The sequence below is a fragment of the Diuraphis noxia genome, unplaced genomic scaffold (assembly GCF_037042655.1).
Source record: "Diuraphis noxia isolate RWA-SAM2 unplaced genomic scaffold, SU_Dnox_SAM2 contig0002, whole genome shotgun sequence".
Taxonomy (NCBI): Eukaryota; Metazoa; Arthropoda; class Insecta; order Hemiptera; family Aphididae; genus Diuraphis; species Diuraphis noxia.
In genome coordinates, this window is record NW_028301712.1 from 44,466,117 (window position 1) to 44,494,080 (window position 27,964).

Genomic DNA, 27,964 nt, shown 5'->3' on the forward strand with positions numbered 1-27,964 from the left:
TAAATAAAATATTCGTTATTCACTATCGTTTGTCAATGATTGTTTTAAAATTTAATATAAAGCTGTGTCAGATAAAATAAAATAAATAGATAATTTGAATTTCAAATAAAGAAAAATTAATTTAAATTAATTTTTGAGTATAAATCATAATTATTCATGATTTTAGTATTCTGAATTCGACAATAAATATTATAAAAGTTAAAATAAATAATGAATAGTCTTATAATAATAAAAGAAATTGTAAGCTTCCTACAGACTTCAGATTTATTAGTTGATATTATAAGTATTATTTATTTCATGCGACAAATTAAATTCATGATACATTATAAAATGTATATAATTTCTCTTGCTAATAGTAGTAAAGTGTAATAAATTATAAATGCAGTGCTATTATTATAAAAATAAGTATCCCATCAGCGTAATAAGCCGATTATAATAGCCTTTGTACCTAGTAAAAATGTAATACATTGGTTATGCGCAGCTGTAGGCCGTGATTATGATAAACCTTTACCCGACTGAATAAATACCGCGATATCTTACTATTAAAGATAACTATAAAATACGCTAGTATACGTGTATTTATGTATATTTTTTCAAAACTCGCAATGGACTTAAGTAGATACCGAATATCATTCCATTATTCAAATTAAACATTTTTGGAAAGACGATCTGAGAGTTGTTCATTGAAAAAAAAATAAGATAAGATAAAATTACGTGAATTGAAACAAATGGTACACGTCGTGTTGAAACGTTAAAATTGCAATATTAGTTGTTATAACTCAACTTGTATCGCATAAATTACTTGTCGGATGAATATCGTCAATTTCGTGTCATGACACTCCTCAATATGGATTGCTAAAAACATTCGTGCACACAATACTCATCACTACCTCTAAATAATATTATTATATACCCAATTCAATATCATATTAAAAGGCAAATAACTTCTCAGAAAAATATTCTGCTCAGGATTGAGAAATTGAAAAAGTATAATATGCTTATGTCGTCATTTGAAAATTAAGAACTTCAAACATTTTGACAATATTCAGGATAGTAAAAAATAAGGCTTTATTCAAAAACGACGTTCCTATTGTAATAACTTAAAATTATAAAAACATTTTTTATTCAGATATAAATGAATTTTGTAAATACCGAGAAAATAACTGCGTGTTTAGTTATAACTTACACAAATCATCTACACCGGTTATGTACCTTATTATGATACCTAGTATAATATATTGTTATATTATTAGCGTCTGAGGTATTTCAACACATATATAGTATAGTTTACTCGAATACCCGCCTACCCATATCATTCCCACCAACACACAGAATACTTACCATCGAATCGTCGTGACATGAGAGTAGGATAAGCAGTGGTTATACCGGATAAAACCAAAGTTTTGTCGTGCCCTAGAAGTTTCGAACGCGCTCCGAACAGTCACGGTTGTTGTCGTCGTATCGGAGCGGACGTAAAACTATAGTGCCCTCACGTGACCATATTATCATTATAATAATATTGTATTATGTTATTAATAATAAATATTATACGTATAACATTATAATATAATGTTAGCAGGGACTGTCCTATAATGAATACCCACAGGCCACAGTGTCGGTTCAATAGTATTTGACCGAAGAAGAGTGAATGAAAATATATTTTCTTTTTTTAATAAGATATCTACCTACCTCTTTTTAGCTTCTCTTAGTTTGCCTTTGTAGATGATCAAGTAACCACCACGTTATATACGTTCATCTTTCAAAACACCCACTGCTTTGTACGTCATTATTTATGTATAAGTGTTATTACATCAGACTGTTCGAGATGGACCCTCGTTATACTTAGATTATACTTTTGAGACTGCACGGTGTTGCATACGTAGTACATATAATGGTATTATCATCTAACACGATATTTTCAATTTATAAACTTTGTGATGAATATTTTAATTTTAATGATCATACTATATTACAAGATTAGGTCGATCGTACAAAACCATCATGGACAATAATAATATGGCAATTGAAACTTTCCTTAGTGACCATGTTAATATACTTAATCAATGATATTACCTATACAGTAGTGGTTATTATGTAGGTTATAATTATTTGTAAATTACTATATTATGTACAAGAATTAATAATGTAGGTCTGTAAATAATTAATATTAATAAAATAAATGATAATTTCATAAAAACTATTAAAATTAGCTAAGGAAAATAATGTCATATAATTATTTATAACTATAACTATTAATTATTACTTTATGATTTTCCTTTTAATTACATCCAACAGTAAACAATAACAAAATGTATGATAGGTATTTATCCTGTTTCAATATAGGCAAACTGTTAAACAGGCAGTCTTTTATGTATTTTTCTAAATACAATTTGTTCTTTCTTGTCAGATAAGTTTAGTTATATATTTATATTAAATTATTCAAAATATTTTAGTATTTTATAAAATTATATATTATACCACAGCCTATCGGATATTATTATTTTAAATTTTCATTTAAAAATATCACTGTCATTGCCACTTGACATGCATACTCACGAATGTTGAATATACAGGTCACAGGAAATAATGTTCACATACCCAGTCAATTTGGTCCTCATCGAGAAATTTGAACCACAAATACAAACAATTTAACTTTTGGGTGATATTTTTCATGCAATTTAGTATGTATAACTATCATTCATTATTGTAAAATTTTGGACGAAGAAATAAAATATAGACGATGACTTTATTATTCCCTATTTATTTTATTATGGACATTTTAAAAGCATTATAATAACAATAATAATTAATAGTTAATAGTTATATAGGTACGTAAAATTGACGGATAATAAATATACTTGTATAATGTATATACTTATTTATGAACTTTTGGTAAACAAATAGATTGAAGTGAAGAATAGCAGACAAACTTTGCAATTTTAAGTGTTATTATAGTAAAACATGTACAATATGTAATAATTAAAGTCTAAGTAGTCTTCATATTATGATAACTAAATATAAAAACGTATTTTACAAGGCGTTATGCCTATTCGTTATCAAGTACATAATAATTATTACTATTATTATGAATTGTTTTGAAATATTCAAAATATAATAAACATAATAATACAGTTTTTCCACTGATATATGTATAATTATCTCATAATACCTGTAACTGCCGTAATAAGAACAATTGATTCATTATTATTATTTTTTTAATCACGCTGTACAAAATGATTTTAAAAAAAAATTTTAAAAACTATATTTATCTAATGAAAACTATAATGTTATAAGCCACTACGTATACGGTGTCTGATAGAATTGGAGTAATAAAATAGATTCAAACAAAAATTTAGAAATTTTGAAATCCATATTTTGTTAACTAGGTGATAATTATGAAAAAAAATTGACTTCTTTTTTACGGGTTATTAAAAATATTAACATTAAACTATTAGAAGTATATAAGTATACTGTTTGATAATTATTAACTTATATCTAACGTCGTTAATGTTGACTTACAACTATAAACTATCAATTTATGATTCTGGATTGAATAAAATTTGACCTTTGATCATAATAAGCTGTTTTGATAAACCATTGTTTATTTAGAAAAAAAAACTAATGAAATGTATTGAACACTTTTTATTTGAACAGACGGCATTGGAAAATAATATGATATTTATAATACGTGAACCGCACTCTATTTATACATGAATAATATTATCCCTGATAATTAAAGTGCAAAAGCTTCGGAAAATGGTGGCGGTGACAGCAATGACCGGATGACGTATGCATGGGTCAGAATGATTGAAAGAGTATGCGGGGAAGGGTTAGTAAACGCATTGCTCAATGCAATCCCTGGGATTTTATTCAGTTAATCAGCCTATTCAACAGGCATTTTAAACATAGCAAAATAGTTTACTGTACGCGCCAGTGTGTTTAGCCTGCAGCAGAGTATTGAGTTCATGCACAGTGAACGACCAAAATCGTTTATGTAAAATGTAAATAGAAATAATTCTCCGGTAAGTATAAGTTCGAATTATACACCTATATATTATATGATATTATGCCATTCATATTATATAATAGTTATACAGACTATACAATGTTTCACTGAGATGCTATATATATATATATATATATATATATATATAGGTATATGTATAATATAATTTAATATTTATATAAAGAATACATTTTAAAGCTTGCTCACCCCTATTTTACCTTTAATATTACAAATATTACATTTATATAAAGTCTGACTCTTAGAATTTCTACACATAACATCATATTTTCAAATTTCTGATAATTTTTCACAATTTGAGGAAGGTTCTATTGTGATACAAATTATATTATTCAAATGAGAACTCCTCTGCTCTTTTTACTGCAAATTATTTAGCGGATGATTTCCTTGAAAACAATGATGACGTATCTAAATCAAAATTTCAATGAATAGTTTTTGAGTTATTAATAATTCAGAAAAAATAATACTTAAAAATGGTTTAATAAAATCATAAACTATCTTATGTATTACTGTCGTCTGCCATTAATTTTATATTCGTTATTATATATTTTATCATTTGAAATGAATGAGGTACACGGTACAAAAGGGGTGAAGTGCAATTTTGATTACGCTGCGTCGTCATAACTATAATAGTACCTATGTCGAAAAGAATATCTATAATATAGGAAAAAACAATTTATATCCATGGTATACGTTTTTGCACTCATCTAGAATGCGATTTTTTTCCTATATTATAATATTTTGTGTTTATATAATTTATATAATATATTTTTATGTTTAAAACACAATAACTCAATGTGCATACCCGAGTATGAAAAGATATTTTTTATTTAGAAATATCTCCCCCCTCGTCACAACAGCCACTGAATTTTTGACGAGTATATTTCAGCTTTCCAAAGAGTATCTCATATTCAGTGATATATATATTTTACCCATAGTGCTGTATACATTGTAGAATGACTACGATAAAACACACAATGTAACGTAATGCAAAACCATTATAATATTATAATATTCATTACCAATTAATTTTAGTACACCGCGATATTGACATATTATGTTCTGCAAAGGTGAAGTTATTAGAAGTTTTAAAAATAGATTATTACTTCTCATTACGTACACGTAAATCCAAAGAGACAATTTAGACCCATATATTATACAATATCGTTTCATTGTCTCGTACAGGGCGGTCCTACATTGGCCTATATAATACAGTCGATACGTATTATATATATATATATATATATATGTATAAATAGGTATGTTTATTTTATTATGCGGCTCGGGTTGTAGGTAGGTGGTACCCGGATGATTTATTTATCATAATATAGCCGACACTAGGTTTATAACGGTTGCTATTATTATTTAAAATTTCAACATGTGAAATCGAGAAGAGCCGTGTAGCCGAAGTAGCTGGTATAATATGATATTAATTCATAATTTATTCAATTGAAAATGAATAATAAATACATACACATACAAGCTTGCGATACAATGATATTATTGTACGTTTCAACCCCGTACGACTATATAATTTGTAGTCGAACGAGTATAATGCAGACGAAGGTATAAAATATAACAAATAAACGAATTAAATTTCGAATGAATATCGCGGAGAGTTCGTTTAAAAAATGTATATATTTTTTTACCTTTGTACGGGATATAATATAGTTGCAGTTACCTGCAATAATTGGAAGGTAAAATACACTGCAGACTCATCGGGGTAATAATTTAGTTTCTCTCCCTCACCCTTTCTTTCACCGTCATATACGTTTGTATGCCTACATAATTATATTAATATACAACGTACATAATATACCTAGGTACGTACGTCACAATAACTCGCACACTACAATATATATATTATATATAATAAATACCTACCCACTACAGACACTTATACCTGACCACTCAAAAAAAAAAAAAAAAATAATACACGAAACGATGCCACCCCAGTCATACAAAATCTGTGGTCTTATGCACAGAAAAAACGTTTTAGTTTCCAACATAACTTTTTTGGTACCCACTGCCGCTTCGCAACCACCATCAGTCGAAAAATCACGCAGAGGTGCACAAACTACGTCGACGAGAAATTAAACTCGGCGGCGGTCACGCGTGTTTCTGTTGCGTCCGAATAGACGGACGGACGCCTTCACACGTCTAAACTTTTCCACGGCCCTAATAGCTGTCGTCGTGTCGCGTAAACAGACATTTCCGTGTGCAGATGATATTATGTGCAGTGCGCGTCACTGAACGACGACATGACAGCACAACACACCCTCCCAACTACGCGTACATACAGGCTGATTCATATACCGAACGCATTTTGTTCACCAGCCCATTATTTCCTCTGATCATGCTGCATTCCTTCAAATCATTCTGATTTTTGCAATTTTTAAATATATACACATCTTGTTAAATAGGTTCCACATTATTTACAGACTATTAATATTTTTGTACTGTTCAAGCAGACTAGTCGCGTCTTAGCTTTGAAAATTCAGATCACTGTTTTTCAAATGATATTTCCTCTCTCCCTCACAGTTTATAGATGTAAATTATTTATTTGATATCTTTTTTTTTGAAACGTCATATCTCTAATTAAAAATTCAAACAAGTATTTTATCAGTTATTAAAATAATATTTACACTAGTTAAAAAAAAATAAGAGGCTCAGCTCAGCGAGTCACCCTGTATATTATTATTATAATTATTACTTATTCGTATACGCGAGTGAGTAAGCTTCCGTATCAAAACAACGATGATGGGTTCACACATTGTGACTCCGTGAGCTGTCTAATTTACAATTACTCTCGACTACACCAAATATCACTTAGGGACGCGCGACGATGAGGTTTATGCGATCTTATATTATAATATATGTGCCAGATCGGTGACGACAGCGAGAGAAGATGATGGCCGTGCGGTGACTGTACCGGCGGCGAATGTCTACAAAGTGGCCCAGCTACACTCGTTAGCATATTATACGGTCCCTTTGCTATACACACACACACAAACGCATCCCCTCATATACCCATATATATATATATATATATATATATATATATATATAAGTGCAGTTTCCCGTAAAGGTAAATCTTAAGTGCGTTGTACCCACTCGCATATAATACGTATTATAATAGTATGTATGTATATATAATATATACACAGATCTCGCGCATTTCTGTGTGTGTGAGTATTTGGTGTATATATTCTCGTTACACATATAACGCGATTCACTGGTCTAATTAGTAGCTGAGTCTGTGCGGACGAGACGACGATTATTATACTTATACACGCGACGAACGTCAACCAAACAAGACAGACACACAACGCCGAACAAGGGAAACCGCATTGAGTCCTGCTGTGAAAATGTTTATTTATTTATTTATTACGGGCCGTGAGCCCAATATAATTTATAAACATATATATATTAATTAACCTAAGTGGGTGTTACACTTACCCAACTTTACAAGTAGATAATTTTAGTAGAAATAACACGAAATTGCACGCATATTACAATAATGGAGATAATAATAATACAAAGCGCATGATATGATACAATGAGACTTTTAAATTAAAATTGTTTATGTAAATAATTGTAATAGAAATATTTATTAGTACCTATTAAACAAGTGAGGGCGCCCATTGCTAAGCCGCATCGTCCTATCAATTGGTTGGTTTCTGCCGTAATTGGTATTATGTGAAGTAATAGTGAAGGGAGCGGATGACCTAGTTTGACGGAAAGGAACCTTAAAACCAACTTGAACGAGTAGGGAAGGAGCATCAATACATCTAGCACTTAATTTGTGTAAAAATAGTAAGTTAGCTTTAACTCTTCTATCAGATAAAAAGACAAGACCGAGTTTGCGTATAACTGAATGGTAGTCGTATGGTGGATGATTAATTTTCAGGATAAACGCTGATGAGATTGGATGATAGACTTGAGAGAAGCAGAAATATGAAAATACTGTTTAACCGGTGAAAACGAAAAGAAAAAAGAACACACATGACGTATACACCGGCGCTTTTTATAATATTATACTTACCATGTGTGAGTGACTCTTTTGTAATATTTTAATATATTTGCGTTTTCAATAGTACTTATTCGAGCTATTCGTATATATTATATTATGCCTATAGTTCCATTTTAAATAATATAATAAAATTAATATTTTGTAATATTATCATATATTATGTATTTTATTATTAAATTATACGAATTTACCTAACATGTTTTGTGTTCTTATGCACAATGCGTTCCTTAATAATTATACAAATAATTTAATAATCTACGCTTGTAATAAATCAATGATTAAATGTGAAGAATAAAAAGAAGAGTCTAAAAAATACACCGAATGGAATATAATTTATAACTAACGAGAAAGAAGTACATGCACATTGTATTACACTAATATGAAGTTGCCAATTTATGTTGTATAATCATAATAACTTTCTAACTTACTTACGTTTTCATAAAATAGTTGGAAAAAATGTATAATACGTTTTAAAATTGACGAAGAATCTCAATGAATTATCAAATTATTTGAATTATTACAAAATAAAAAACATAATTCATTAGTAAAAAAGAAAGTACCTATAAATCTGTTTATATTATATTTGTGTGCATAATGACACAATTATTATACAATTTGTATCGATTCTTGCAATTTTACAGATGTTATATGAAAATTATTAGATTTATTATTATTATCAAAGAAAATACACAGTAGTTAGGTATAAACAATAATAGGAAGTAGCAAAAATATTATGATCACCAGATTTAATTGTAATGTATAGTAGGTATATTAAACCTAGTGGCTATTATACATACCTAACACCATTTTAATATTGTAGATTATTCATATTTATTTTAATTTTGAACGAAGTTCACTTCTTTTAGTTCTAACTATGTATATATTACTGGATATACTCCATCTCTATGTAAGGAAAAATCAAAATTATGCATTCTATTTCAAATTTACTCATTATTTCATAATCTATATTAATTGAATTTATTTTAGAAAAAAAAATGTCAAACTCGAAGTGATTGTCATAATAATTCTTATGCGGTAAACCTTATAATATGTACTTTTAATGACGTTAAATTAAATATGAACCGATGTCTTTAGTGAAGTTTAAAGTAAATATAAGTTCATTCTTACGAATTAAAAGGTTTTTAAGAAAATCCCATCACTATAAGGAATGTATAGTAAACATAATATTTTTAATTCATTTAATTCATTTAAAACCCAGTGCTTAAAATTTGTGTCATAAAAATTTATAATTTTTTTTTCAAATTATTATTTGCTTATATTTATTTATATTTGCAAACAACATTAAATTGGATTGTGTATAAACAGGAATAACGTTGATACTAAGTAGCGTGATAGATACATAATATTATAGTGTGATTTATAATTTAATGATTTTATCATTACGTAATTAGTAATTCTTTAGTACATCATTATACCTGATTTACGTAATAACATTACAATTTAACAAAAAAATAATGTATGAATGCATACAAGTTTAATTGAAAAATATTTGAGAGTGTTTAAGTATTGATTTCAAGTATTAGAGACACGCGCATTTGTAACTCCGTGTACATTTATTTCATAATTTAATGTCCCTACGCAAAATTACAAATTATTGAAATCGGATATTCGTCATTTCTATCTCATATCCTATTATATGTCTAATGCTTTAGAACGAAAACCGCGTTATAACCATAATTAGGTATGATATGTCAGTCAAATTTATTAAACGCCAAGTCGATTTGATCTGATTTTAAATTACACATACAACAACATTATTAATATGCATAGGAATTCCGGTGTTATTTTTCTAGGTTAATTATTGTTTGTATTCCATAGTTTTATTTTGTTTACTTTTTTTTTTTTTTTTTGGAAGCCGTCCACAACGCGTAGAATAACCCCGACCTTAAAAACAGCGGGCAGGCAGAGGCGTGCTTAAGCCGGGCTAGTCAGAAGATTGTATTGTTGCCGTGGCCAAGTCCCTGCTAATTATGAAATAATGCCAGGAAGGTCGCTTAATTTAATCAAATCCGGGTCGGCACCGGTAGCAATAAAAGTCATGTGGTGTTATTTTTCCCCGCGGAATAATATATAATATAAGTACTTTGTATTTTTTGTGTTTTATTATAATCTCTTCAGTACACAGTAATATACGAGACCACACACACACATACATATAATATACATACATATACTCTGCCGGGTAATTCTTTTAACCGTAAACTCTCATTATCTAGAAAAGTACTATCGTTTTTGATACTATTTATTTTACCTAATAATAAGTCATTGGCCGGAGTTGGCTTGAGTGTCGTATACGAAACACCATTTATGAACATAAATGTAATTATATTTTTGACTATTAACGTCATTGCGTTGAATATTTTGCTAGAAATTTCAATCAAAAAAATATATATGTCATGGACCAAAATTTTGCGGAGTATTCACGTGCCACACCACTCAAATAATCGGACAATAAAAATAATATTAAATATTTAAAAAAAATTATATAACTTTATAGTTTATACACTAAAATGTTGTTTTATAATAACCTCATAAATTACGAAAAAAATAAATATTTCTATGAACAATAATGCTTTTTTAAATAACAAGTGTTTATTGTTTAAAAAAAAATTCTACACAGTATGTACTTTGTAGAAGCTAATGCAATGACGCATAGACATAATATTATATAAATTATAATATATGTACACATCACGCTACGGGAGCGAAACTCTCGGCATTTCCGTTTTTTTCCCTCAGCCTTGCAAAAATTACGTCTTAAACCAATATAATATTATTATGCGTATATATGGCTAATTATAACAAATTGGCTTCGCCAGTGTCGTCTTTAGCTCACAGCTGTTGCTGTAGGTGGTGTATATTATAATAACGTGGGGTGACTGATACTGTTGCCGCTGCAGGTATTAAAACGAGGTTAATTAATATAATATATAATACCTACGCGTTTTGACGTGTACGTTTCACGGTCGGCTGCATTACGGTGATGGGCCGCATATAATAATGCTTAAAACGCAATTTATGGCATGCACGCTACTAAGAACCTTATAAATATATCAAATCATATACATCTATACATATTATATTAATATAGATCGCTGGAGTTTTGATGAAGCGCATATGCGAGATGTTATGCGCACAGCCTCCGAATCCCATTTCACTCATGGGACCAGATCGCGTAGGTAGATTATAATCAGACGAGCCCACCGGACGTTTATTTACCTATATAGGACGTAGTTCGAGCGCGATCAATTATCATTATTTTATTGTCGAGGGACTCGCCCCTTCGATCTTTAAAGCATATATTTTTTATCGGGACACTGGTGCTATGCAATAAGCGGGGTATTCGTAAAATCGACTACCTATGGCATAATATTAAGCTGATTAAACTGTATGAAAAATATAATATTCGTAATATCGACGTGTGCGTTTGACAAAAATAAAAAAATCCAACAGAATAATTATTTGCCACTAGTTTTTAAAACTTCCTATACGTAAGACGAGATTTGTTTTTTTTTTTTTTTGTTAATTAAAATATAATTCAAGACGTGCGAACGACAAAATGCGACAATAGTGATCATTGCAAAACAAATTATTGTTAATCAAAAAATTTTAGGGTAAACACCTTCCAGTATCTATTTCTAACAGATAAGTAAGCACTTAACCTATAGTAGTCGTATTCATGCTTATATCGAAACATTTTAAAAGCAATCAATCTAAAGATAAACGAAACTAAACACTGTAAATTAAATTGTTCTTCTCTCGGTCAGTCATCAATTGTTATGTACCAACATATTATTAGTATTCTTTCGTAGTTCAGATTTATTTGTTTAAGTTAAATTTTCGAACGACGATCGCCTGCCAATAAACGCGCATTTGCGATTCATATGTAAATTATTACCGTATCGCGTATCACACATTAGATTTGGGCCAATGACACACGCATTAGAAAATCGAATACCAAATGAAAATATCAGGATCAAACTCTTTCGCCAATAACATTCCTGTCCACTGTGCATACTAAGTGCGAGTACCTAACTTATAATTGTTTGCCTGCTGGAGTGCAATGTGCAGCCGTCATCTCACTCATATCGTCCGGTGCTAATAGATAAGCGGTCATTTACTGCAGCTTTTTTGAACGGTTTCGGTATGTAATACCTCTAACATAAGCATATAATATCGTATATGTATATGCTATTATATGCATAACATGCATTTGTTGACTACATTCGAGGATCGATTTAGTATTATGGCTCACGAGATTTCAGAACCAATTAGATAAAACGAACATACACATATAGGTACCACCCTGATTATTTTATATTTTCATGAATACCGATGATGAGTGGTGTGAATTGCTCAAGTCACTATGGTTTGTGAGAGTTGGTATCGCGTAAATGAGCATTCAATACAAATATACCACATATAATATTAGCTATTATAATATAATATTATTATTATTATACTGTCTTACCAGGATTTCATAAAATATGCTAAAATATGTTAAAATAATATATCATACAAGTATGAGTGTTATATCATACTTTCTCTGAACACTGTAATCAAAATCCTTTGTAAAATCTTTACAAATTTTAACAAAATCGATCGAATCTTTTACACAACACACCAAACTAAATCATCAAAAGTAAAAAAAGAAACATTTTGTTTGACTTTGGTGTAGACAATAGTACTGTATACGGCACAGTCATAAATTAACTGATAGTATGGTATTTATAAAATTTGCGTGTCAACTTAGACATTTATGTTTTATATATTATATATAATGTTTTCTTTTCAATAATTCAATAAGTACTGTATTCAAGTAATATTTTATTTTTAACCTGAAAAACCAATATAGTTGTCTAGATTTTTACGAATTTTACTTCGCAAACATAAATCAAACACGTTATTGCAAACCACAAATCTACTTAAAATTTAATGAATTATGTGATAAATATATTTTCTAATTTTATTGTGTTATAAGCGCTTCTCAGTTCTCAATATTTATATAGTTAATATCATAATAGTATACAACCATAATACATTAATATTATTTTTATTATTTATAACAAGGAACAGAACTTCATTATTTGCATTTATTTGTCATAGTATGTGTTACTATTTAAAATACACTAATAAATGGAATACTGAATTTTATGAAAAATAAACATGACAAGAAATATAATTAATTACACAGAACATAATACAATATATAATATGAAAAATAGCGAAAAAATACACTACCTAGTATAAAAGAATAATATCGACATACACACACACACACACACAATAATAATAATAAGAAACGATGGTTGGAAATAAGGAAATTGCGGGAAATAGTTTATGTAGATGCTGGAAGAGAGAAGGATGTCTCAAACAGCGAGATAACGAATACCTATATGATAGAAAAAAAAAATAAAAAAATACTTCACGCAAGAGGACACGATTTCGCGGGATCGCCGTGATGTCGTTTTCGGAATACAAATATATACGTATCTATTATCACTCGTTCCAAAGGTACTCACGGAATGATCAATCTAATACTGTACCTACACTATAACTCCCATCCATACACATATATCGTTAGGTTTATAGACCCGCGTCTAGGTGTATATATATAAACAATCTCTATGTTGTATATATCTATACCAGCAATGGGTTCAAATAAGTTATTTACCACCGTGACGTGTGTACACATTTTTTTTTGTAAATAACTGCTCAGTAAAATTAATGGTTTTAGACGTTTTAGTCATAAATAAAAATGTTTTACATCGGATATACGAGTAAACAAGGTCTATTGTCCGATTGTTTTAGTAATTTTTACAAAATAATAAGTGATGATGTGGTAACATTGATTTTATAAGGTACGTTCTCACCTCCCGTTGCTGGGTCCAACATTCGGCACGTTATATGACGAACTAGCTGTGATCGCCGAATCTGGGATGGCACCGGATTCCATACCCAAAGCTTCATCGCATTCTCCTGGAACAAAGGAAAAAAAAAATGATTAATAATCGTCTTTGAAGTTTTTACAGATTTAAAAAACATGATATATGAAATCACGTCATGTCTAAAGAGAACTGTATGTAACTTTCACGTGACGTGTATAAAAATAACGGTCTGGAAAAAAAACTTTTAATTTCGTAAACATTGTAAATAACTTGCGAATTCTGGTAATAACCCGACCCGAAAGAAGTGAGTTTACCAAAATAATGTTCGTCAAAACTTTTTACAACTTCATGGCACAGATGACAGTGAGCAAATAAGAAACACATATGATTTTTTTTTTGAAAATCTAATACAAACTAATGCTTATCGTTTATAAACGTCGAATGATAGAAATGTCGTTCACTGTTTATTAAGTTTCATATTATTCACAAAGTTTGTACTCCATATATTTCACGAAAGAAAAAAAAATTAAAAACAAACTCGTATGTATAAAAATATAATAATATAAAATGTGATTTATAATTTTTTTCGTATATAAAATATTTATATGATTCACATTATACTTATTGAAATTGTTATACATTATTTATGTATCCAACACAGTCAGTTAATTTATAATTTAATAATTTTTGAATGTAATACCTGGTTTAGGTTAGAATCGTTTTAAATAATCTTTTTCTAGTATACAAGCTGATTTATTTAAATGTTTACACCAAATATTTTGAAAATATAACTTGTTTACTATTTGGAGTTCATCAAAAACAATTTTTTAAATATTTAACTTAATTTTGAACATAATAATTAATTGAGTCATTTTACGCTGCTTGCAATTGAACTAAATTGGTAGAATTCGCCACATAATGAAATTACAGCGTTGCCAGGTAAATTAAAACAAAAACAAAGAGCAATACAATTCACTAAATAATAAATAATTTATAAAATATAATAGATTATTATTGTTTTATATTATTATATTAGCTGATATATGATATACGTATACGTTTTTAAGTAAATACTTTAAACTTCCATAGAGGACAGCGGAACGTTTACGTATTTAACGTCCAACGTTAAATGTCCCTCCTAATAGCTGTGTTGCCAACATTTTAAAATATTAGATAACCGTATAGTAACTTCAAAATTGCATTATTTTTCCGTAAAATCGCTTTACTGTACTAATATGATAATCAAGTTTCAGTCAAACAGTGTTGCAAACAATTGAATATGTAATAACCGAAAAAAATGCAATTTTCCTTTATATTCGTCGTAGATACCAATATACCTTAAACATATCACTAGACAAGAACTTCCTGTGTATAACAATACCATTACGAGCGGCGTGCAAACATTTCGTAGTGACGTAGGTTGTCTTGAGAACGAAATTTAACTATCTATATATCTATTATCTACATTCTACATATTATGCTGTCCCGCACTATCATACATATCGTGTAAACGAGTAAAGAACGAGTGCCCTCAACGTTGTGATGTTTCCCATACATTCATTGCTTGTCTAATTGTAGGGTATGGTCTATACATTAATATAATATCATGATTATGGTTCCAGTATAAATGCCAGTTTTGTCAACGTTTTAAAATGATGTAATCACTGTCTTCTAAAAATTTGTTTTTTTCTTAAGATTTACCTTACAATATTACGTATTAATAATAATATATTACTTCGAATGACAAGATACACATTTTTTTTTTTAAACACCCTTGATTTATTGAACATTCTTGATTCAAGAAGATTGGAACTTTTTTGCTGAGATTTATTCTATATTTAATAAGTATGTAGGTATCTATGTAAATCATGGCGATTTTGGTGAGTAACATACATTTTTAGTTTCATACTTCGAAGTAAAATATTTTTCGGAGTAATTTATTACATAAAAATTGAATTTCAAACGTGTAGTTGATTAGTTAAAACTTATAAATATTCAGAGTAGCGGACCAACATTTTTTGGGGTACTATATTGGTGTGTCAATCTAGTTGTCTCATGTCATATAATATTTATATTCGTCTTAATAAAACTAATTAACTACTGGTTCAAATTCCTTAAACACCTTTTTTCAAAATGGAAAAATGGAATTATTATAATCTACCATTTGTTTAATATTATTTTTGTTTTTGTGGAGATTAAATTACTAATATTGCAATTTTTTCTGTGAAGTAATATCAGTAGTAATAATTAATAAAATAAATTAAAAATACGATTTTAGCTAAGTAAATATTTTATGTATTCGGTTTATTTCAATACGCTAGTAATTATATTAGTAAGTTTGGCCAACATTAGAATTTCGGTTTTAGTTTTCTACTTTTATTTTATTAACTATTATTAAATATAATAAGGATGAACAAGAGTAGATTTGATTGACACAAAAGTACAGTCCAAGTTAAGATTTTGTTGTTTGAATAATTATACATCTTTGAAAAGTTTTGGGCATCGAGAGCGTCATCAAACGCGCCAGGTAGACATCTTAGAGACTGCACTGGAATGAAGTGTTTTGTCTGTAATGTTCCAAGGAATGCCACTTGGAATCTACGTGGTTATGAGTGAAAATGCTTCGAAATCTTGTAAGGTCCCGAACGTATAATGATCTTCTTTGTGTTGGTAATTTCAAGGGGAAAAACAAATATTCGTGTGCACCGCTAGTTATTCGCTATTGTCCTTCACCGCTGGTCCTTTATAATAAGACCGAATAAATTAAACTTTACGTTTCTTCGGAGTTTGCTGAACATTTTTTCAAGGGTGAAACCTATTATGATTTCTATTGTTTTTTAATTACCTCGTCTTGGCATAAACTTTTTAAATCCTTTGAATTCAACGCAGAATTATTAATTACATCAATACGGTGAAGTTACATTTTTTTAGTTTTGATGTGAATATCACGTAGGTACATCAAAATCGTATGGATAATATTATGATTTTATCATATTATAATTGCTTTGTACGGCTGTATATCTTCTGAATAAGTATTCTTAACATTTGTAAATAATCGTATTTGTCACTAATGGTTAATTTTTTGATCATTATATCAAAGGGCTTTGATATTGTCAGACATTTTTCAAAAGTATCAACATCGATTGAATGATTACCATCATTGATATCTTAGGTATTACTTAAAAATTAAAACGCAATAGAACGGATAATTTTTTTACAAAGTTTCTCCTATATTCAAACTGTTATTAAACGTTCTTTACAGTTTTACAACAATTTTTTTGACGGCTTCATTGTGGAAGGTACTTTATATAATAGCGTCTCTACTATGAAATATAGTACATCTGGGACTCATAATTTTAATGTCACCCAATCGATCCTTCCTAAAGACTGCCGAAAGCGACTAGGTCATGGAATTTACAGCATACAACTATTTTGTACTATTATGTTGGTTTTTTTTAACGTTTAGCCATAGATTTGTGGTGAAATTGAGCTAAACCCTTGTTTTGTGTTTGCTTATTGTACTCACATTATATGATAATGATATGTATTCTGTATACTCTTAATCCGTCGTAGGTAAATGTTGGTTTAACTGATTAACAATATTTGTGTTTATGTATCTATACCAGTAGTCAGTATAAAAAGATAGTAATATATGAATCGGCAAATTTTCTATCTAAATTTCAAAACTTCTATTACACTTAAGTAGTCACAATTTTCGACAAGAAACTGAAGAAACCAACGATATGCGTAATGCAAGCGCATAACTTACCTATAAAATATAAGTTATATTGTATGGCTTGAGGTGATTATACATGGCAAAATTAATGGATTGTGAATCATATGGTATGGATGGAGGGTGAAAAAATATATCTCTACACACAAACACACACACACACACACACAATATGCATCGTGTATTATTATAATAATAATAGTAATAATAATATACTATGGATAGGGAAATATAGTTCTATGTACTTTATAGGCTATGCCTTGCGTGTCGTTTTCCCGTTGCATGTCACAAACCTACTCTCGTTTGGAGGTCCGATTAGATATAATATATATACACACACACACACACACACACATATATATATATATAATACTTTATACACATACACACCAGGCACCCCTAACTACCCTCCAAATCACGTCACACTGCTACGAGAGGAAGAGGAAAAAGTCGTAAAATTATACGATTCGTAAAAACAAAAATACCTATTACACATGTACCTACATATAATATTGTATAGGTCTGTATGTGATTTACAACGGTCGCGCGCGTATAAAGAGGAACGTGGCACGGTACTTTTCTTTATTTATTTTCATGTTTTATTTTTTAACGGCTAACATATCCGTGTAGGCGACTATACTATATTTTATCAAAACGATAAGGTTTACGAACGATTCCACAAAAAAAAAAAAAAATGTTGTTTATAAAGCTGCTGCACTTTGCTACTGGTCTTAGATTTCTTATCAAAAATTAAGGTGCACTTATATGTGGTATTCCAAGCACGTATTTTAAGAGCCACCCTTCGTATTCGACTCTTGGAAAATAATGTTTTTTGTTCATCACTTACTCACAGAAACGTCCAAACCGTTATAATTTATTTACGATCCTATTTTATAAATTGACTGCACTAGTTTATTCTCTATTATATTATCAGTTATTACACATAGTGGTGTTATCATTACATGTGATGTATCAAATTTGATTCGTTTTTTTTTTAAACTTTTTGTTTTAATTATTAAACTAATATGATTATAATATTTTTTATACATTTTACCTTAAACAATATATTATTATTATAATAAGCTTAAATTAAATATTTTAATTTTATACTATTAAATAATAGGTAAAACATAGTTTACATAACAGGTTAGGTATCTTAAATGTTTAGTATTATATGTGTTTATTTGGAATCCATTTGTAATTTTAATACTTCCATAACTGAATGGTAATGTATTCATTGATTTCTCCATTCGAAATAATATTACATTTAGTATTCGTATTCACTATTAATTAATAAGTATTAATTTATAGTGCCTGACTCCTAATCATTTAGAGTGTCACTATATTATATTTTAGCAAAAGATTTAATACTTGTTTCAGATATTGATTTTAGAACATAAGACATTCAATGAGTGACATTAATATTATTAAATTAAAATTGAAATTTCATAATAGTAATAACTGTTTTTTTTCTCGACAGCTACGTATGTACTTTTATGGTAGGTTACTGAGGTAGAAAATGTTACGATAAAAAATTAAAACAGTTCTATGTAAGAATAATAAAATCATTATGTACTTATTTATTATATTATAATTTATAATATTAATAATATGCAAAAACGGCAGGTTTATGTGACTAGGTATTCAAAAATAAAGGAACGTTTCCAAAAAAACTAAAAATCGATTCTGTGTCGCATCACTTACCAATGTGGAGTATTCTATCAGTTTTCAATTATTAATTTCTTTCGAATGAATGGGTTATGTCTAAATAATAAACCTCAGTAAATAGGCATTGAAAATGAAAACGTTACCCCCGAAGAGTTTGTGAAACCGTCGGCGATGTATTAATAGTTTTGAATTTTTGATGAATGTCAAGATATTATACTATTAACAACGACCGTTTTGCTATATAATAACTTATAATAATAATAGTTATAGTTATAGTAATTGTAATATGATTGTGTAAGGAGTGTTTTAAGAGAGCAATTTTATTATATAGGTACTGTCATGTATGTAACGTAATTAATTATAATATTAATGAAGTTATTATATCATTATGTAATGGTTTATAATCATCGGTATCGACGCACTGTGCGATTACCGACTTGTGCGTTGTGCTCAATAAACAGTCTTAATTAGAACGCTCTCGCTCGCCGACGTTTTGTTGTTCCTCGTCCATGTTCTGCCGAGTAAGTGAAAACATGATAGGTACATTGGTTTTTGGGGTTTCCGATGTAATTATTTATGAATGATTTATGCATGTCAACGCAATGCTATATCGATCGCTGAAAATGTCGTATTATAATATTATTATTATCATCAAGTAATTTCAAAAAGCAATAATATTATCGTGCCAACTCGAGGTCTTTATTTGAAAAGTTTGTCGAATGCCAATAAATAATATATATGACGTGTAGATATATAATACATATACAGGTACATGAACAATGATTTAAGATAGGTAAATGGCTTTTATTTATACATCAAGAATCGTTTAAATTTACTTCATTTGACAATCAAACTGTACCCTGTGGTATGATAGTATAATGATCGTTTATGTATAATAATAATGTATATTATTTATTTTTTTATTTTTGGAATTATGTTACTCTAATCAAGAGTTTTATGTAATAAATTATGTATATACTGTATAATATGTACTACTTTAGTCATGCGAACGTGTTATTGGACAATAAATCTATTTGTGCGCGATAATAATTTACTTATTTCCATTATTATGACTTAATAATGCCATTGCATATTATAATTCATAGGACAACACGACATGGTCAGATTAATTAGCATTTTATATATTTTTAATCACCCGAATGTTACTAATGTTTTACGGCGTTTAATGTTATGCACATTTGACCTTTTAAAGGTTTCCTAAAAACGCTGTCAGATTAAAAAAAAAAATACTCAAATATTTATTCTATAAAATATAATGTACGTAATATCAAATAATTATGAAAAAAAGACGAGTTTCGTATTTATAACAATATTGTGTTCAATTATTAGGTATGAACAGTTTATTTCGATTTTTAAATAGAAAAAATGGTTAGTTCTTGCTTAAAAAAATTTGCATTGTAAACATATTATAATAAAAAAACAAACTTAAAGAATTATATTATTATATTATTATATACGGTTATAATATAAACGTTATTTGAAAAAAATAATCTTAAAGTCAATAATAATAATTTGACACGTAAAATGAAATTCAAATATTCATTATTTATTTTGAAACAAGAAAATTGACTGATACAGTTATATAATATTTATGTTATACCATATTGATTTCAAGTCAATCCAGTAAAAAAATAAATGTTGCAAACATTAAAATATAATATTTATGTAAAAAATTCGTATTATTGAGTACATTTTAAGTTTTATTTAAATACATAATATATAGGGAGTAGTCTGATTTGAAAATATTTAAGAATTAATTATGATAATAACAGGGCTTGAAAGTTGTAGGAGTTATCAGATAAATTATGCACGAAATTCTCAAAAATCAAATAAATTATATATTTATAAATAACGTTAAGCGTTTTAAAATTATGAATTAAATTTACCTCTAGTTTGGCTGGGATCGTTTTGAACGTTGTATTTTATTCATAAAAATTAATAAAGAATATAGCACAACTAAATTAAAAAAATCCACACAGCGCATGGAAAATCCAACGAAAAGTTACTTGTCTATTTTAAAATTCACCGCGTTGCCGGCGTGAAACAGAAATAATTCGGAAGCGCGCGCAATGATCACTCAACTCTCACGAATTTCGAGCATCTGCAGTATTATAGCAGTTTTCAACAACATTTAACTTCACGGTCATAAATATAATATATGTATATACTGTATAACTTATGGTTCGGGATGGAAAAATAATCAACACTTATAATGCACGAAATCGATACACATCCGTGGTCAGCTGCGGACATACTACATGTGGCGTATAGTTATATACACCGAAAACATGAAATTGCACGAGCTAATACACGTGACAATACATTTATCAAGAGATGTTCAACATACAGAGGGAGTATCAGAGAGATAGAGTGAGAGTGAGAGAGTGAGAGAGAAATTCAATTCTTTCAGAGCAGCGCAACTCCCAGTGGACCGCACAAAATGTGTAATACTATACATATACATAACAGTATAAACATATAATATATTATATTGTACAAAGGTGTAGTGAAAGTAAATACGCACACGGTGAGTGTATTGAAATCAAATGGACCGTTTCGGGATGAAATGCGTTTTTTGATCAAAAGTCATTGGCTATTTATTTTTAGCGAGCGTCGACACAACCCGATGAGGGCTCGCGCGTGGATGATAATGTTATATATACCCACCCACGCACCCAAGCACCACAAATCGCGTATGATATACCTAAAAGTCATAGCCGGAAGCTGTGTCGGAAAATGAAATCTAATAGTTTTTAACGACGGGAATACGGGATAATAGGAAAAAACCCACGAACGCATTTTCTGAAATTTTATTTTTCAATCACTACATCATTATAATATAATATTATAGGAAAGTAATATAAAATTGTATAATAATAATAATATATGCCTATGATTTAATATTAATGTGCTTATAAATTTCACGTAAAGACTTTTCCAAAAATGACTGAATTTGATGAAAAAATATCTTATTATACTATATATAATTTTGAAGTTGTATTAAAATTACAAAACCCAAAATTCATATAGGTTATCTATTTAAACATTTTAAATATAAACATTTCGCAAAAACTATTCTATATCTATTATAGGATGAAAAATAAGATAAAAAATTTAAAAAAAAAACACTACGTATGCTGATAAGGGATTTTGGAGAATTTGCGTAGAATTATGGTTATAGCGGTTAAAATTCTAAAATATGATGATTGTTCATGTGTACTTAGTATATTACGTTGAAAAAACATAAAACTTTGTAATTACGTTTATGATATAAAATTATTAAAATTAGTGAATTAAAATTTACTTAAGTCACAAATCTCGCGAATCGTCAGACAAAATTCAGAAAACATTAATATTTATTAGAAACGAACTGTTTTTGAAGAGAAATGTTGCAATTATTATGAGAGAACAAACGAATCATTATCACCGTGTTACTGCAGAGATGTCATATTAGATACGTATCTCTTTCCCGATGGTAACCACGAACTCTACGGATTGTCCACAATATACCGGGTATATGGTTGAATCAAGGTGTACCCACACACACACACACACACACACACACACACACACACGCACATATATATACACACCGGTTTTCCAGTCGCGTTTGTGCGCTACGTTCTAATTTCCTTTATGAATAATTAATCTGGAGGATTTGCATACATAGCTATGTATACGGGTGTTCGCCCCCGGCAGAATCCTATAGTGGTGGTCGACAAGCGATTGTGTGGTGTGTGTGTGTGTGTGTGGTGGGTAGGTGGGTGGGGGTAGGCAAAGGCGGTGATTTTTGTCTTGTTGTTCTTTTACACCCGACGCGTGTGTTGGCGGGTGTCGTTGTCGGCGTGCTCGATTTAAATTCAAATCCCGTCGACGTCGTTCGCGCCCGGCTATATAATAATAATAATAATAATAATGATGATGATAACAGCATCGCCCGTCTCCGAGCGTAAACTCTTTTCGGGGTTTTGATTTCGCAGACCTCTCCTATCATGCATAATATACATATATTATTATATACACGCTATATATGATGGCGATGAAGATAAAATGACAATAATAGTAATAATTTAACAGTCTCAATCATAATAATAATGAAAAATTACAATATCTGCAGCGACGAAGGTGACTGCAGTAATGCTGTGATGACTGTTTTTGCCGGGGGCGTTTTATAATATTATTATAAAACAGTCACAGCTGCGCGTTTATACCAATATTGTGATGGTAATATTATTATGCCGATCGCCGCCGTCAATGAATATATTTAGTGTCGAGTGAAGGCGGCCACCGACGTACCTAATTTTTCTTTGGGCCCCGTCGACCGTGCACACTGTCGTGGCGACAGCGCGGACTGGTGTGATTATTATAATTATATTACAATTTAAGGCGACGGTGTGAGGAGCGTGTAACATTGTTATTATTACTATTATTAATGTAAATTTATTATACGGGACGTTAGGTCTGAGCGATTTACCACCGGTTCGCAATGTTATTATAATACCTAATTTATTGTTTTATAGGACGACGATTCGATGGTGATAGTAATAATATTAATAATAATAATATCATAGGTTTCAGTGTAATTTGTTAACAGTTTATTTATTATCACGATATCTGTTAAAAAAAGTACCAGAACAAATATTATTTCGACTAATCTACTCAAAAAAACATTTTGAATTATAAATAGATGTATTATTCACGTGAGTATTTTAAACGTGACTTGAAGTCGCCATATTAACCAACATTTAACATTACATGTAGTCTGTTTGTTTCGTTCGCTGTTTTCGACTAGACTTCCAAAGTCGACGAACAATGTATGTGCATCAAGTTTTATTTGAAACTTGGTAGAAATGCAACGAAAACATATGGAATATTATGGAAACTGCTTTTGGGGATGATTCGTTTATACGGTTTATAGTCGTTCCATGAATTGTAAGTGGTTTGAACGTTTCAAGGATGGGCAACAATCAAATGAAGATGATCCATGTTCTGGAAGATGGTCGTCATACAGGAACGATTATGTCGTAGCGAAAATGTGTACTCCGTGAATAAACATTCAGTCAAGCATAAGTACTAAGACGTATTAATACACGACGTATGACAGAGTAGAATCGGCCAGAAAAATGGCGAAGTAGAATATGAATTCTTCATCATGCAATGCGTCAGCACACTTAACGTTGTCCATTCGTGAATTTTTGGCTGATAAAAAATTCCTATGTTTCCATACCCCCCCTATTCTCCTGGTTGTATAAGGCCTCTACTTTTGATTCGAGCTGATCTTTATTCCATGGTCACGTATATACAGAATACAATATATGTAAAAAATAATATAATTCACACACATTCTCAACTCACTCCTTCCTCATCAAAAAAAGTCTCCCACCCACCTGTGATGAATGCCACGCTGACCTCACTGTCCAACACATAATAATACATTGCAAAAAATACCACCACATAAAAAACCACCTGGGAATACCACCGAATATGGAAGAAGCACTTAATGAAAAAAAATATCACTAAAATTATCTTATTTCTAACCAATACTAACCTTATGAATAAATTTTAACATTGTATAAATCCTATTCCGTATTTTTAAGACCAAAAAATTTGTAATTAACCTTTTTTTCTTTTTAACTTTACTTATATCTCTTTTACACTGTAAACCTACTCCAGGCTAATGACCGGCGATGTCGAAGCCTTATTTCTAATAAAAAAAAAATATATATATATATAATTATTAATAGCTATATTAGTTATTTAATGCGATGTTTTTACAACCATAAAATATTATGTAGATATGCATATTAGTATAAAATATAAAAGTTAAATATTATAATTTGTTTTCTGATTAATAAAAATAAACAAATACCAGTATTTTCCTGAGAATTTTCAATCAATTAGTTAGTTTTCAAATCTGTTTAATACTTATTATAGGTTGCTATGTTCCTATAGTTCGTTGCTAATGGTATACTGTTAACTGTCCTACCTATTCTAGCTAATGGTTTTAAAAACGTCATGAATTACGGTTTTAATTAGAGTAAATTAAGTATATGACTCCTTTAAATTCATTCAAGTGAAAATTGAATACGACAGTTTATGGGTATTGATCGGAATAAATTGCTCTTTTATGAATTAATTTTTATCGGTTTTGAAAGCATAGAAATACATATAAGAATCTTTAAAACTCTATTAAATTATAATGATACGACAGCTCTGACAAAAATTATTGATACATCTTACGAACAGCGTTCATTTGACTAAGGGCCATAAATATTCTGATTTGAAAATTACAAATAAATTATACGATTTATTTATATGGCTAAATATCTGATTTTATATTTTCTCTGAATTATAAACTTTTAAGTCAATAGGTGAGGAGTTGCAAAAAACGTAAATATTTTTATTGATTATTGTTTTATTATTATGCCTTTTATTAATTGTGTAAAGCTGTATTATTATCACATAACTAAAATTTAATTTTAAAACCAGTAACATTCAAATTTGGTGTTTCAGACTGCAGTAAAGTGTTTTTCACATTTAATTAGTTTTAATTAAATGGCATTATATTAATATATGCATAGTAATATTGGATTAAATTACAATATTACACAATATTTGCTTACAAAAAAAAAAAAAATCAATAATATTAATATATAGCTATTATAATCATTTGGTATAAAAATTATTTCTTAGTAATTTACCAAAGGTACCACTAATAACAAATGTGACCTAACCAATATATTATTATATATTTTTATTCGAGTTTAACCCTTAATACACGAATATCAAATGCATTATTATTTGTCATCGTATAATTGACTATATTAAATATAGTTTATATAATTTTTTGATTAACTTATTAAAATACGGTTTGAAAATATTGTTATTGAGTCTATTAATGAAAGTTACCTTTGTTTTAATGAGAAAATTTAATTAATGTGAATTTAGGATGTTTCTAAGTTATGCATATTGAATTGCATTATTAGTTTGAAATATTTGTCACGTTAAAATATAATATAATTTGACAACATTTACTGTTCTAAATGAAACTTCATATGACTTTTTTAAAAGTCTAAAACATATACCTATACTATATTAGTACGTGATCGTGTGTTATAACGTCGAAAGTACACGCGATTTTAAATTGTAAACCATATCGACATAAACGTTGTAAAACTTTACAACAATTATTATTGTTGTGGTGTACAATAATCCCAACTTTATACATTTTTACAAAAAATTCATTAAAATAGTTATACAATTTTGTCGAGATCGAGTTGTGAAACACGCAAATGTGATTTTATGGTATTTAAGTGTTTGTAATAGTTTGGTAATAATATTTATTATTTAATATGTGATATTAACGTGAACCAAATAAAATATATTACAGGATGTCAGCATACTATTTGTTTTTTCTCTCTGACCATTTCCTTAGACGCCGACGAAACTGCTTAATAGCTATACTAAAGGCGTGACAATATTTTCAATAACTTTTTGGTCGTCGAATCATAAATACTTACGGATTTATGTATATCCAGGACTTCAAATATTTTGTAGTTTATAATTTTTATTACTGAAATACTCTACGAGACTTATCAAAGTTTATTAATCGATCAACTGTCAAAATAATATCAAATATCTTAATTAAATAATGTATTGATAATATTATGTTTTATGTGATACTGAATAATGAGTGCATTAATAATAATTGTAGATTAATATGAGTTTGATACAAATCTGTATCTATTTTGCCTACACGATACGCCGTCTAATATTAGAGAGAAACGTGCATTAAATAGAACGTATCAAAACACCACTGCGTATCGGAATCGCGATTTACCTTGAATACCTAGGTGGTATAGGCTAAAAGTTAAATATTATTATTTATTATACATTTGAAAGCAAATGTCTATAAATACATACGATAACGATTTTTGATGTAAAAGTGCATTAATTCTGAAGAGTTTATGAAATGAACAATATGTTTGAAATTTTTTTCTGGTCAATAACTGAATGACCATAATAATTACTATAAAAAAACTGAAATAAGTTTTTCGAATTCAATAATTACATTGAATTGTATATACTATGCACGATTATCGTAAAATTATAATATTTCTGTCCAAACTGCTGACCGTAACTGAATCGTAAGTCGATTTTCTCGAGGCCAATAATAGAATATGAGAATAATATTCTTTCTAGTTACTATCTACGTCAATGTTCTGTTATTGGTGCGCTATAAGAGGATCACGCAAAGTCAGTGGCAGAATAAATCAAATACGTGTACTTCAAGTGCGCAACGTGTGTCGGTGTGTAATGGAAAAGAGGTAGAAAAAATAGTAAAATATAACACGTTTCTCGTATTATTATTATTATTATATACAGTGTTGCACGCATACAACCGTCTTGCGAAAAATAGCATAACGTTAAACTGGCTACGCCCGATGGGTTTTCCGATTTACGATCGTACGTTGAATGATCGAACGGAGGCGGTTTGCCACCATTTGCTAACCATCCGTGGTGATGAGTAGTGGTGTTGTTGAGGGGGAGGGATAGACGACGCCGTGGCATTTGGG

At 29.3% G+C, this 27,964-nt stretch overlaps 1 protein-coding gene across 6 annotated transcripts in view; it reads right to left on the reverse strand.

Annotated features, from left to right (window-relative positions):
* Window positions 1–27,964, reverse strand: part of LOC107166433 (discoidin domain-containing receptor tyrosine kinase B-like) — a 199,843-nt gene that overhangs the window by 66,112 nt on the left and 105,767 nt on the right. For all 6 annotated transcript variants that reach the window (XM_089219550.1, XM_089219552.1, XM_089219548.1 and 3 more), the window contains one exon: window positions 13,952–14,057. In XM_089219550.1, coding sequence (XP_089075676.1) covers window positions 13,952–14,057 — 106 coding nt within the window. The remainder of the gene's footprint in view (window positions 1–13,951; window positions 14,058–27,964) is intronic.